Genomic DNA, 15085 nt, shown 5'->3' on the forward strand with positions numbered 1-15085 from the left:
TGCCGACACCTGGATTCACACCAGGATATATAAGCTCTCCAGATTCTATGATAAATCATTCTGGAAGCTGGCTTCCTTGCATTGATCAAGGTAGATATCACAGGACCTGAAAGCCCACGACTCTTCAGAACGTGGGTTTCAATAGCCAAACCGTCAAATTTAGCGTTTGTAAAGCGGGATGGAACACTGGACCTTGAGATAACAGGTCTGGTCGTACTGGTAGTGTCCACGGGGACCCCACCGTCATCCTTACTATTTCCGCATACCACGTCCTTCTGGGTCAAGTGGGAGCCACCAGAAGAACTGACTTCCTTTCCTGCCTGATCCTGCGAAGGAGTCGTGGCAGTAGCAGAATAGGCGGGAATGCATAAATCAGTGAGAACCGATGCTACGGAATCACCAACGCATCCGACCTGCATGCAAGAGGATCTTTTGTCCTTGCCACAAATCTGTCTATCTTCTTGTTGAATTGGGATGCAAAGAGATCTACATCTGGGACCCCCCATCTTTGGCATATGTTTCAAAAGACATCGGGATACAGAGACCATTCCCCTGGAAGTAACTGCTGGCGACTTAAATAGTCCGCCTGCCAGTTCTCTATCCCTGGAATGAAAACTGCCGATATGTATGGCACATGCCTCTCTGCCCAGACTAAGATCTGGTTCACCTCTCTTTGAGCAGCTCGGCTCCGAGTGCCTCCCTGATGATTGACATAAGCCACTGCTGTGGCATTGTCAGACTGGATCCTGACCGGGCAACCCAGTAGCCTGATAGTCCAGGCCTTTAGGGTAGATATACCGCATGGATCTCCAGTATGTTGATGGGTAAGGTCCTCTTGGTCTTGGACCATACCCCTTGGACCGTAGACTGTTCCAGAACTGCTCCCCAACCCGACAGACTGGCATCTGTTATCACCGTCCAGGTAACCAGTAGAAAGGATTTCCCCTTCTGCAGGTGTTCGGGTATTAGCCACCAATTGAGGCTGTGACGCACCGCATGAGACAGGTGCATCGGAAAGTCTAATGCCTGAACCTTCTTGTTCCAGGCCGACAGAATACTGTGTTGCAGCATTCTTGAAAGAAACTGATTATAGGGAACGGCTTTGAATGAAGACACCATCTTCTCTAGTAGCCTCATACAAAGGCGGACAGAAGGATCCTTCTTGGTCCCTACTGCCAGAATCAGCTCTCTTAAAGCAGTGATCTTTGCCTGAGGTAGAAAAATTTTCTCCTGGCTTGTATCTATGATCAGACCTAAATACTCCAGTCTTCTTACTGGTTTTAGGAAAGACTTTTCTAGGTTGAGGATCCAACCCAGGCATTCCAGATACCTGACTGTGGTCCTCAAATTTCCATTCAAGGAGGCTACAGACCAGTCTATCAAGAGCAGGTCGTCTAGGTATGCTATGACAGCTATACCCTGAGCCCTTAATCTGGCCAGAGGAGGAGCCAAGACCTTTGTGAACACTCGAGGTGCAGTGGCTATCCCAAAAGGCAGAGCCACAAACTGGAAATGGCGCCCTCCTATCTCGAAGCGCAGAAACTTCTGATGAGCAGGAAAAATGGGCACATGCAGATATGCATCTCTGATGTCTATTGATGCCAGAAATTTTCCTCCCTGCAGGGTGGAGACTACTGCCCGAATTGATTCCATGCGGTAGGATTGAATCCTTAGGAATCGGTTCAGATCCCTTAAATCCAGAATGGGCCTGACATCCCCATTTGGTTTTTGGACGGTAAAAAGGTTGGAATAGAAGCCCAATCCTTGATCCTTCGCGGGAACTACCACAATGACCTCCTGCGACAAAAGTCGCTCTAACGCTAGAAGGAGCGACTGCTTCTTCTCTGGATCTCTGGGGACACTTGACCTGAGGAAACGAGAAGGAAATTTCTGAAACTCCAGCTTGTACCCTAAGGTTACCGTGGAGATTACCCATCTGTCCTGGAAATCCTCCTGCCAGAGCCCTGAGAGCCGTCGCAGTCTTCCCCCCACTCGAGTGAGCGGGGGCGCCCCCTCATGCAGAAGTCTTAGTGTTTTGCCTAGTAGGCTTCTTCCCCCAGGACTTCTTTTGTCCCTGGGGTTGACTCTTGTCTCTGGACCCAGATGGAGGAGGCCGTTGAGACTGCCTGGAGGCTGAAGCCCCAGGCGCTGGGGAAAGAGTCCGTTTAAAAGAGGGACGCTTACTCTTCTTCTTAACAGCTAAGAGTGCTTTTCCCACAAGAGATTCTCTTGATATAGTTATCCAAGTCTTCTCCAAACAACCTTTCACCACGAAATGGAAACCCAGCCAGAGCTTCTTACATGGTGCTTCGGCTGACCAATTTTTCAACCATAGGATTCTACGTATATGCACCAACCCCAGTAAAAGACGGGAGGTTTGCACGATAGAATCTCAAATGGCGTCAACAACAAAGCATAAGGCCGCTGGAAGGTTAGCTAACCACTGGGCCTGCTGTTCAGGTAAAACTTTGATGACTTGTTTAACATGGTCTCTTAAGTACTGACAGACTCCAATCGCTGCTACTGCAGGTTGAGCCACTGAACCTGCTAAGGAGAAAACATCCTTCAATAGGGATTCCATCTTTTTATCTACAGGATCCCTGAGCATCTGAGCATTGTCTACAAGACAAGTCAGACTATTATTTACAGAGGAAATGGCGGCATCAATGGCCGGTATTCCCCACATTTTAATAAACTTTTCTTCCATAGGATAAAGTGTAGAAAACTTTTTCGGCGGAAAAAAATGTTTATCTGGGTGATCCCACTCAGCATAAAGGAGCTTTTCAAGTAAATTATGAACAGGAAAAGCCTGTGCTGTTTGAGGAGGTTTCAGTGACCCTAAAGAAGAAGAGGGTTTTTTAACTGATTCAGATATGGGCAACTTAAATGTGGAGCGGACCAATCCAGTAAGGATCTGCACTAAGACTTTCTCCTCTTGGAAAGTCGCAGAGGGTCCCTCTCCACCTGATTCCTCCTAAGAGGAATCATCTGTCCCATCCCGATCCTCTGAAAGGGATTCTTCTCCTTTATCCCAGGGCTCCTCTTCCTGAGAGTCTTGAAGAACAGAGGAAGGCATAGTGCGTTTTCTTCCACCAAGTGAAGACGTAATCACAGCCATGAATCTTTCCTCTAAACCATTAATGGTTGAGGAAAAAAACTCCTGTGTAATATATACAGGGGCTGAAGTGCCAGAAGCAGGTATAGCCCCTGACCCCGACAGCTCTCCATGGCTAGCCGTCCCTGGCCCCTCAGGGGGGGAGGATGCTGCAGACAGGGGGCCCTCAGAACCTGAACGAGATCCCCTAGAGTCTCTGGTTCTTGGGGTGCTTGAACCTCTTCTACCCACAGTGCAAAGCAACAAGGTGGAGGTATCACAAAATGAACACTGACTGCTGAGCGATGTAGTCTGGCTAAAAGCCTTGCTACCCAATGCGCAGTCTGGTGTTACTTTAGTAAATGCTGCCTAGGAGAATGCTTGTGTCCCATCTTACATGCGACCGTCAGCTCTGTGTCCCTCCAGAAGGCTTAGTGCACCTGTAATTAGTGCCTTTAATAGCCTGCAGCCGGTCCTGTGGGCGTCTGAGCACACTATGCTGACACCCCGCCCCCCCCCCCCCTTAACCGCGCCCCCCCTTCACTTTTTGAAAAAACTAGCCGACCCTTCTAAATCAAACATGGGGGAGGCTGGGGGAGGGGGAGGAGGGATAGAGGCTGGTAACGATGGGCCTGCCTGTGTAATGGCGGCGGCCGCGACGGCGGTGAAAATGCGGTCTCTAACCGCCTTACAGATCACCTGCGGCCTCCCCCTAGTCTGGGGGGAGATATCCCTGAGGAGAGCCCCCCATCCCATCCTACATGGAGCCGGGCGGAGGAGCTTGTACAGCGTTGAACACTTGAGACAGACATCAGCATGAAAAGGTATGTGCTTTTGGCAGCCCCCGGTGGTCACAATTGGCATAGCATGCATTTACCTTAAAGGAGAAACCTACTAGAATTAAAAAATTCTGTGGAATCTCCCTTACCGTATCCAGCCGCAGGATTCTGTATACACAGACCCAATCTTCGCCTCTCACGGTGGGCTCCGTTTGAAAAAACCGTCAGAGATTGGGGCCCCCTACGAATAGGGGGATCCACAGTTCTGGCCCTGTAAAGCACCCGGCTAGAAAAAACATTTTCTAATATGCGGGGACCAGCTCTCTAAAAAGTGAAGCATTACAGGTAAAACCTTGTTTCTTCAGACACGGGGCCCAGGTATCATCCAATTCGGCCTAGAAAAGACACTTTGGAATGGATCCGGTTCGCCTGGCCTGCCCCAGTATAGGATACAGGATAATCCCTTTGGAGCTCAGCACAGGAAATCTTTACACGTCCATCACCTAAGACACTGGCGTAAAAACTGAGGTATCCCTGCAAGGGGAGGGATTATATAGGGGGTTGAACTTCCTGGTTAGGGTGTGCCAGTGTCCAATCACCAGTGATACCTATATAAGCCATCAGTAATTACTGTGGCTTTGTGTCCCGTGATGTTCGAGAAAGAAAAAAGGTTTTGCTTGTAGGTATACTCTAACAGAGCCTAAAGTCATCAATTTGTATGATATGTAACATGTGCTACGTAATTGATGCTTTCATATGTAGGCACTCTGATGCATGTGTATGTTGGTTTGTGCATGTATGTGGGGCTCAAAGCTTTTGTGGGGGCGGGGGTTTTGAAGTGCTTGGCTGTAACTTTTTTTTATACTTTTTTCCACGGAATGTTATTTTTTGTCACATAAGGAATCAAAAGTGCTAATAGTATTTAGGCTACTGTCTTACCACAGCAATATTCTCACTGGCATACTATATGTTGTTACTGTTAGATTATAACTGAATTTGCTTACCTTTGTATCGTGAGTGCATGAAGATTTGTCATCATCGTTTTTAATCATTTTCCTCTGTTGGCTAAGAGGATAAAAAAAAAAAGCCTTGTAGCAGTCCAGATTGCACTACACCATACAGTAAAAGACTCACTTGCACTTTATTGAAGGCAACATGCAAAGCTTCAAAACGCTGGTATAGTTATGACTTGCGTAATAAAAATTTACTTGATGAATGCAACATTTAGGCATCACTTTCAGTTATCTATTAGGACTAGATTTCAGTTCCAGTTCAGAGAGGTTAGTACAATAAAACAGGATTTATAACTTACCTGTAAAATCATTTTCTTAAAGTGCATCACAGGACACAGAAACGATATTCCTAAACCGCTGGGTTAAGCTCCATCTCCAGGTGATTGGATACTGGAACCTGCCCTGAATATACCCTCACACGTTCAGCATGTTTTATTTTTATGATCCTAGACACAGAGCGGAGGGCCCTATGTCCCGTGATGTGCTTCAAAAAAAGGGTTTTACAGGCAAGTCAAAAATCCTGGTTTCTTTATTGTACATGACAGGACGCGGGAATGGTATCCTTAGACGATTGGGATGTCCAAAAGTGATCCCATGAGGGACAGGCAACACAGCAAACAACAGCTAACAGGTCCAAAAACAAAAAACCCTAACAAGTTAAGGTAAGGCTCCCTTACAGGTCCTTTGAGAGAAACTGCCAAGGTCCAAACATCAACCTGATAAAACTTAGCAAAAATGTGAGCAGCAGACCTGAAATGCTGAGGCCAGATGCCGAAAGACTCATGAAGCACCAACACTTCTAGTGGAAGAGTCTCTATAGGAAAAAGGAGAATTCTCCCCTTCAGATCGTAAATTTGAATGATGAGTTTTCAAATCTGTCTAGCAATAGTGGAACAAGCAGCAGCCTTCCCTCTCCAAGAGCCCCCAGGTAATAAAACGGAGTCAAGGCAGACAAAATGGAGCTGTAGTCGAAAGGTAGACTCTCATAGCCCAAACAATATCCACATAGTGGAATGCAAGCTCTTTAGGATATTTTGGAGCAGGATGAAAAGATTGCAAACACCATGACCTCATTAGGTGGAAAGTGGAAGCCACCTTGGTTAAGAAGGAGGCTCTGAGCCTCAAAACAACTTAGAGCTTATGAGACACAGAAAACAGTGCTATACAGTATAGGGCCGCTAACTCAGACCCTCAAAACTGAGCTAACAGCTATGAGAACGGCAACTTTATGAGAAAGGATATGAAGAGAAATGTCTCTGATAGGTTCAAAAGGTGATCTTTGAAAACACAAAAAAAAACTAGGTTGAGCACTGAGTCAACAGAGAACATGTGAGCCACTCCCTGGACAAAGACTCTCACCAAGGAGTGAGAAGCAAGAGGTCTCTGGAATAGCACTGCCGAGGCCAAGATCTGAACCTTAATGGTCTTCAAGGCTAAGGACTTGTCCAAACCTGAATAAAAGGAAGGACAAAACTCATCCTACAAAAGTACTTCCTGGAATCAAATTTCTTCTCCTCACAGAAAGCAAAGTACGATGTTGAGGTGTGGTGGTAGACCTTGCAGGAAGAAGACTTTCTGGCCTTTAACAAAAGTGGGGATGACTAAATCTGAATATCCCCTGTACTTCAGGAACTTGGCTTCAAAAGTGTAGCTAGGACCCTGAGCCAGGGTGGAACATGGCTCCTTAAGATAAGAGGTCTAGACGATCTACGAGGGGCCACTGAGAGTCTGCCAGAACCCTGACTGGACCAATTGGGTTCAATGAAAGTAACTGTAAAGTCTTCCCTTGCTATTCTCTGGAGCAGGTGAGGCAGGAGCTTCAGAAAGAGAAAGACATAAAACAGAGTAAACTGACTCTACAGAGTCAGGAGGGCATCCACTGCAAAGGCCCAAGGATCCCTGGACCTGGTTTCAGATCTGTTAAGTTTGTTGTTGAATCTGGGATGGCAGAAGGTCCACGTTGAGTGTCCCCCACCTGAAACAGAATGTCTGAAACACTTCCAGGTGGAAAGACCATTGGATTCAGAGGTTGGCAGCTGAGAAAGTCTGCTTGCCATTTTTTTTTTACCCATGGAATGTGCACCATGGACAGGGCTGGACATGAAGTTCTGCCCGGGTCCAAATGAGCTCCACTTCTTTCAGAGCAGCCTGACACTAGTGCTGCCATGATTATTGATGTGCACCACTGCCAGACTGTACCCTGACCAGGAAACCCTGAAGTAGGGTGAAGTACTCTGAAGGGTCTAGTGCAAAAAGGGCAGTCTGATTGCCGAATTTGAACGCTTTTCTGCTGTAGGAAAATAGCACATTTAAAGAATTTGTTGAAGGAGGCAAGGTGCAAAAAACCAACTTGTAGCCTCTGAACACAATGTTCTTGACCCGTATTTTCAGGACAATCTGTGTCCAAATTGACACAAAAGCTAGCAGTAGGGGCAGCCGCCTTCACAGGAAAATGGGCTTATCACCTGCCTTGGAGGACTTGGGAGTCTAGTTTCATTTATGGAAGGGGGTGCTGGGTTTTTTGTGTGGAACCCGAAGCCTGGAAGGGAAGAAAGGCATTTTTCTTAAATCCAGAAGCAAAAAACTAAGGCCCTGTTGGACTTGTCCCTTTCTTTAATGGCAAAAGTGTACTTTTTCCCCTAACAATATTGTGAAACAATTGCCAAATAGCCTTTGGCCCTCAAAGGGCATCCATTGCAGTTTCTTGGGAGCTCTGCCGACCAACACTTGAGCCGCAAAATGCACCTCATGTGAACCCACATTAGACCCACACAGGAAAGCTGCCAGAGAGAATATCCTAACCCAATCACACAGAAATGTAGCACCTCTGGGAAAAACTCCCAATGCTGATGTGCAGAAAACTTTGGGTCCTTAGCAATGCGCTTAACACAGATCAACAAGTCTGGTAAATTCCTATGGTAGCAATTTAACATTGGAACATCATCCACCAGGATTGTTAGGGTCTTGTTAAGGGACCACCCACATTTTACAGACAGAATGGGGTTTATTTACTAAAGGTAGGGAGTGCAATATCAGGCTCACTTCTGCATAGAAACCAATCAGCTTCCAGGTTTTATTGCCAAAGGTTAATTGAACAAGCTGAGGTTAGAAGCTGAAGGGATATTTAGCTTAACCACATCCATTTTACAATAATCAACTTCCATTTTGTTTTTTATCCTGTACTCTATTTTACAGACAGCTGCATGTACTGTTCATTATTCTTATCTTTCCTTACTTTCCATTTCTTGTAAAGCATGTGATTTCCCAGAAATGATGCGTTTGGTTGGTTTCACTTTTGTCATAAAATGTTTCTGTATTTGATTGGATAATTTGTATGACACGGTCAAGGGGTGGTAGTTTCTGAAAGCCCCCTTTAAATATTCACACCAAAGAATAAAGATTAGATTTGCTCGGCGAAAATTTGTCATTCTTTTTTTATCATTGTCTCAATGGGCTAATCTCACAGGCCTGTGGGGATTGTAAGGTACACCTTATGCAGACTTATCGAGGGTCTAAAAATATCCCTAGACAATCTACATCACCTTTCAGATGAGAGCTTGTCCGGGATTGATCATAATACGTCCGGTGATCTTGATTAATATTTATTTTTCTCTTGCCGTGATTTATTTAGAGATCGATTCCTTTTAAGGGACCTGTAATTAGTTTTTTAGACCTCGATAGATAAGCCCTGGGTGGGCTTCAAAAAACTGCTCTGAGAAGCAGTAAGATAAGCCCTGGGTGGGCTTCAAAGAAATTGCTCTGAGAAGCAATAAAAAACCCTAGGTGGGTTTTAAGGACTTTAAGGAGAAATCCATAGAATAAGACTGCAGCGGACTGTTTCGGGTAAACAGTAGAAAAAAAGCTCTGGGAAAGGTTGATTTATACAGTCTGATAAGTCTGATAATGTGTGCCGGACAAAGCCCGATCTCTTTGCTTTATCTTCCTGCTGCATAGCTAGCTGTCATAAGATTATTTGTAATCTGTGTAATGTTTGTCTGTGTGGAATTTGTCGGGTGTCATAAGGGAAGATGACACTTTTTCCACTGCACTGTTTATTTTTTAATGATTTATATATGAATGCTTTGACTCTAAAGTTTAAGATATAACTTGTATCGTATTGTAATCGGCAGAATGATTCTGGCATTGTTTCAGTGAGTAAAAATATTTTCTTTTCCTTGCAGTAATCAGACATTCAATGTCATTTTAGAGAAAGAACTAAAAATAGAACTAAAATATTGGGTGGTCTGACAGAACTAAGTCTTATACCGGAATTATTGTTTTAAGGTTTATTGGTGTTTAGTTTCTGCTGATTTATCTGTATAGAGTTGAATAAGAATTTTAGAGTTTATAAGGAACCCTGGATTGGTGAGTATCAAGGTTAATTTCTTCTTATGTACTAACAAATGTCTCTAAAGTGTCCTGATTGTATTACTGGTCTGGTATTCTGTTATACTGGTCCTCGCACATATCTTGTAGCCAGTGTCCCAGGAGGGTATCATTCTAAATTAGGAAAGGGACCCTTATTTAGAGAAGGTAAACCAAGGGTTCAAGTTTTACATAACAAATTTGTGTTTTAAGAAGGGTTGACAGTGAAGGGAGTAATGTCACTTATTCGAAGAGCAGGGGAGACTTCAAGTCTGTCCCAGGTCTTTGAAGTATTGTGACATTAGGGACGTTTTTACCAATTAAAATATGGGTAGAGCGTTAATAACACTTTATTAAGGTAATACATAATTTGGTGAGGCTAACTTTTAATTAAAACATGCTATTTGAATAATTCTTTTTGCTACTGACATTTTTTGCGAAGGGGAAGTCAGGTGCAAAATTGGGATATTTGGCTTTTTGCCAACAGGGTTCAAGTGCTAATATCTCACTAACTGTAATAGATAGTGGGGAATTGTTTGCGGCATTAGTGCTACCGCAATTGAAGGCACTGTTTAAACCTGTTGGCACTCTGCCAAAAATTTGAAATGTAAATAAAAATTGTTTGGTTATAAACATAGGAAAAGTAATAATATACAGAGACTTAGTATCTACAAGAATTTAGAATGTTTAGAAAGAAAAATAAAGATGAAAATAAAAATGCATGCTGTGGAGATCCCCCGGCTGGATTGAGGCTCCCTATAGCATCCTAGCCCAAACATTGTCCACGATAGGTTTAGCAGAGTCATAGGATGGTAAATTTAAGGGTTGAATCAACTTTCTCTATGCTTGTACTGTGTGCCTCGCCTCCTCCCCCTTACATTCCACAACCAGATAAGGACCTCATCACACGAAGACACACAGCAACAAATTTTTTTTTTTTTTTTTAACAGCTTGCAAGCAAAAATTAGCAGAATCTGTGTTAGAATTCTGGAAAAGATTTATAGACGTTTGGACACAAGAGGCAGGATTTGTTCAGTATAACATGCACAGTCTCTTAATACAGACATACCTCAGCAACCTTGGCCCTAAACATGCACTTACAGTAAGACAGCAAATATCACATTGGGCTACAGGCACTGTAACTGATTTTTGCAAGAAGCTGACAGAGAAGGATGCTGCAGGATGTTTTGACATTCCTAAACAAACATCAGTGCAGACACATTATCAAAATGATTTCTCAGGAAATCAAAGGGGAAACTTTTATACAAAGAGGGAGGGGGCAAGGACAAAGAGGGAGTTACACACAGAGAAAAAAAGGATTTCTTAAAGAAAGGAATCTTAAGGGAAATTGTCTCACCCTACAATACTCCCATTAACCTGGTAAAGAAGGCAAACGGTGACTATAGGTTTGTACAAGACCTAAGGGCCATCAATAGCCTAGTGGTACCGATTGCCCCAATAGTGCCTGATGTGCCATCAATACTTACCGCCATACCATACGATGCAGAGTATTTTACTGTGATTGATTTAAAGAATTTTCTTTTTCTCCGTCCCTGTAGACGAGGAGACACGGCCACTCTTTGTTTTTACTGTGTCGATTGACCAACACAGTCGTCAGTTTATCTGGTGTAGAATGCCGCAGAGTTATATAGACTCACCTGTGGTCTATTCTATAGTACTCCAAGCCACCCTCGGGCCTTGGACTGCCCCTCATGGTTGATTTGTAGTTCTTCAGAGGAGGACTGCCGAGCTGATAGCCTATCCTTATTGAAATGGTTACATGTATGTGGTCACAAAGTGTCTAAGAAAAAGTTACAATGATGTAAACAGGAGGTTGAGTACCTAGGGTTTGTGCTGTCTCCGGGAGTAAGGAAAGTCAGTCAAAAAAAGAGCTGTCGCTCTTGTGGGTTTGCCCCGCCCACTTATCAACAAAGACATGCTTACCTTTCTTGGAATGATTGGTTGCTGCCGCCAATGAATACCTGACTGTTCTTTCTATGACAATATATTGAGACAAGCAACCCTCTCTGAAATGTCTGATACTGTAAAATGGTCTGATGAAATGTTAAATGCTTTTGCCATGTTGAAATGTGCAATGGTTACCAGCCTGAGCCTCGGCCTCCCTGAAATATGGCAAAATGTATAACTTGTTTGCCAGGGAAAATTGTAGAACCATGGCGGGAGTACTGGCCCAGGAACATTGTGGGAGACTGCTCCCTGTAGTTTTTTTTTTTCTCTCAAAGATGGTCCCGGTGCAGGTTCAGGGCATGCCCACGTGTTTCAGAACTTTAGCGTCCTGTGCAATGGTGGTTGAGATGGCCACTTCTTTCACTCTGGGACATGACACCACTCTTCACATCACCCACAATGTGTCAATCCTGTTGAAAAATGTACATACACAGCACACGTCTGCTCAGAGGTTGAGCAGATATGAGGTGATTTTGCTGTCCAATCCAAAATTGCACATCAAATATGCTTCTCCCACTGCAGGCCCAGCACCAATTTTAAACGCCCTTTTAGGATTAAAAGGAGAACAGGATGAGGTTGTGCCACAACATGATTGCATAAACCTCATTCACCAAGACACATCACCCAGGTCTGATTTATCTTCCACAGCACTACCAGTAACACAGAATGTTTTTGTGGATAGTTCTTGCTCTAGGCCAAATGATCACACATACCATGCAGGGTATGCAGTTGTGCAGCTTCCAGATGTTATACTTGAGGCCAAGCCTATCCCATATCAATCAGCACAGGCTGCTGAATTAATTGCACTCACTAGAGCATGCCAGCTCTTTGAAGGTCAGGATGTAAACATTTACACTGACTCGAAGTATGGATACGGCGTGGTACACGACTTCGGTGTGATATGAAGTAGGCGTGGCTTCGTGGCAGCAGATGGAAAGAACATTTCACATTCTTCTTTGGTAATGTTACTGCTAAAAACTATCCAGCTACCTAAAACACTGGCTATAGTACATTGCAGAGCACATACAGGCCAACAGACAGAGATAGCCAGGGGAAATGCTCTGGCTGACCTTGCTGCTAAACAAGCTGCTATCTCACAGACAACAGACATCCAAATGGCTATGCTGATACCTGACCTATCCCCATTTGAACAGTCACTCGCAGATCTCCAGGATTATGCCTCAAATTATGAGTTAAGGGACTGGGATAAAAAGGGTGTGCAGAAAGATCCAAAAAACTGGACTTCTCTGCAAAGAGGGGAAAACATGAATACCAGCAGCAAGTGCATCACTCTTCATCTCACAGTACCACAGAATAGGCCACGCAGGTATACAGGTCACGGCTGATCTGCTGATCTTCTGAGTAGAGAGTTTTATATTCTCAAGATGGGTCGAACTTTTTGTGACCACACAAAAGAAGATGCACAAACAGGAATGAGGATCCTCACTCAGGAAATCATTCCTCGATGGGGATGCCCACTTCAGATAAACTCAGACAATGGTCCAGCTTTCATGGCCAGGGTCTGCCAGGGCTTGGTAAAAACTCTCAAGATAGAATGGAAATTCCACATTCCCTACCACCCTCAAAGCTCAGGGATAGTAGAAAGAATGAACAGAACAATAAAAGACAAGATAAGAAAGGCCACAGGAGGAACCTTTGCCAACTGTAAAAAGGACCTCCCAGCAGTCCTGGCAGAAATAAGAATGACCCCTTCCATAACAACAGGGTATTCACCTTCTGAAGTTTTGATGGGTAGACCTTTCCCCGCCCCATGGGCCAGAGCACCTTTAATGGTGGAAAAGGGAGATTTAGACTTAACACAGGAAGAATATGTAAGAAAACTGGTTGAAACATTGGATACAGTCGAAAGAAATGTTGCTCGCACCTCTCCTTTTTTTTCACAGGAAGCTACTCACCCTTTCAAGGTGGGAGACACTGTGGTGGTCCAACAGCTGAACAGAAATAAGAAGCAAGAGTATCCCTTTGGACCTCCTACCACAGTGGTTGCAGTGACCAGAACAGCCATGCTAGTGGAAAACTGCCAGTCCTGGATCCATGCCAGTCAAGTAAAAAAGGTTGCCCAAAGCCCCAGGAGCAGGAAGGAGACCTTGGATAAAGGAGGCCCTCAAGCAGAAGTCCAAGCAGATGAAGGAGTAGTTCCTGGGAAAGCAGCTCCGGCCAGAGAAGATGACCTTGCTTATTTCACCACAGACTTCTGGCAAGGCATTTTGCCTCCTAAATCGGATCTCCCTGATAGTGTTCCTGCCCACCTGGATCATCACTAACTGTATCTACCACCCTGAAGATTTGGGTGCAATTAAAAGTATCTGTGGGAACACACACACGAGAACATTACAGTGACACAAGCTAGAACAAAGAGAAAGATTGGAGATGGTTTTACGGATAAGATGCTTTTGCTAAAATTTAAGTATGCTTATGCTAAAAAAAAATCAGCGCATGAAGAATGTTGGATATGTAGCAAATTACATCCTAGCACTGCCCGAATTCTCTTTTGGCTGTACCTTTAAATATGTCCTCCTTCCTCAACGAGACTCCTCCTGTCTTCTTAACTAACATATCCACTCTGTACATAAATAACACTGTTACCTTTCCAATAGCAGGTAAAAGTCATTCCCCTGATTGGTGTTTTAATTTAGGGAATGAGACACAGACTAACTCCTCCATTTGTAGTAGGTCAATATTTAACATCTCCATGTGCGAATCTAGAGGCCAGTATACACCCCAGATACCCCCTCAAACACCGCAACAAAAGGGAATTGTTCTATAAACAAGATATTGCCTGGGCATGGTTTCCTTCTTGGATAGGATGGGGTATAAACATGATGAAAAGGTTGAACAATTATTCAAGTATATTGGATGAGATAATGGAGAGGAATTTAGATGACATTGCTATGTTAAACATAGAAACTAGGGCAATTAGAAAACAGCTAGAACTACATGAGTTAGCTATAAAAAGCATGAGTGCAGCTCTCACGGGTTTATGTGAAATGACTGAGGACTACGAATGCTGTACTTGGATCTCTAACACAAGTGCCAAGGTGCCCGACTACTATGATATTTATCCTTGCTCTGATTCTTTACCTCTGCTTTAAGTGTTGTATTTGCATAATTGCACGCATTTAATCTCCTGATGATAAGGTTCTATCCTACATGGCATACATGAAGAATCATCAGACAATCTATGCCACAATCCCAAAGAAGTACTAGAACACTAGATAGAATGTAGAGATTTTCTTATATGATCTAAGAGGGGATTGAAGGGATATTTAGCTTAACCACATCCATTTTACAATAATCAACTTCCATTTTGATTTTTATCCTGTACTATATTTTACAGACAGCTGCATGTACTGTTCATTATTCTTCTTATCTTTCCTTACTTTCCATTTCTTGTAAAGCACGTGATTTCCCAGAAATGGTGCGTGCGTTTGGTTTCACTTTTGTCATGAAATGTTTCTGTATTTGATTGGATAATTTGTATGACACGGTCAAGGGATGGTAGTTTCTGAAAGCCCCCTTTAAATATTCACACCAAAGAATAAAGATTAGATTTGCTCGGCGAGACTTTGTCATTCTTTTTTTTATCATTGTCTCAATGGGCTAATCTCACAGGCCTGTGGGGATTGTAAGGTACACCTTATGCAGACTTATCGAGGGTCTAAAAATATCCCTAGACAACCTACATCACCTTTCAGAAGCCGATAGTTTCTATGCAGAAGTGAGCCTGATTTTGCACTCTCCACCTTTAGTAAGTAAACCACAATTTGTCCTGGTCTAAGTGAGGCTTAGCCAGAATCCCAAATAGTGGTAATTATAAAAGAATCATTATGTTTATGGTCAACTAT

At 43.7% G+C, this 15085-nt stretch overlaps 1 protein-coding gene across 6 annotated transcripts in view; it reads right to left on the reverse strand.

Moving 5' to 3' along the window:
• Positions 1–15085, reverse strand: part of KATNIP (katanin interacting protein) — a 310890-nt gene that overhangs the window by 141614 nt on the left and 154191 nt on the right. For all 6 annotated transcript variants that reach the window (XM_073633024.1, XM_073633020.1, XM_073633023.1 and 3 more), the window contains one exon: positions 4878–4938. In XM_073633024.1, the coding sequence (XP_073489125.1) occupies positions 4878–4938 (61 nt within the window). The remainder of the gene's footprint in view (positions 1–4877; positions 4939–15085) is intronic.

This window comes from Aquarana catesbeiana, linkage group LG06 (assembly GCF_042186555.1).
Source record: "Aquarana catesbeiana isolate 2022-GZ linkage group LG06, ASM4218655v1, whole genome shotgun sequence".
Lineage (NCBI taxonomy): Eukaryota > Metazoa > Chordata > Amphibia > Anura > Ranidae > Aquarana > Aquarana catesbeiana.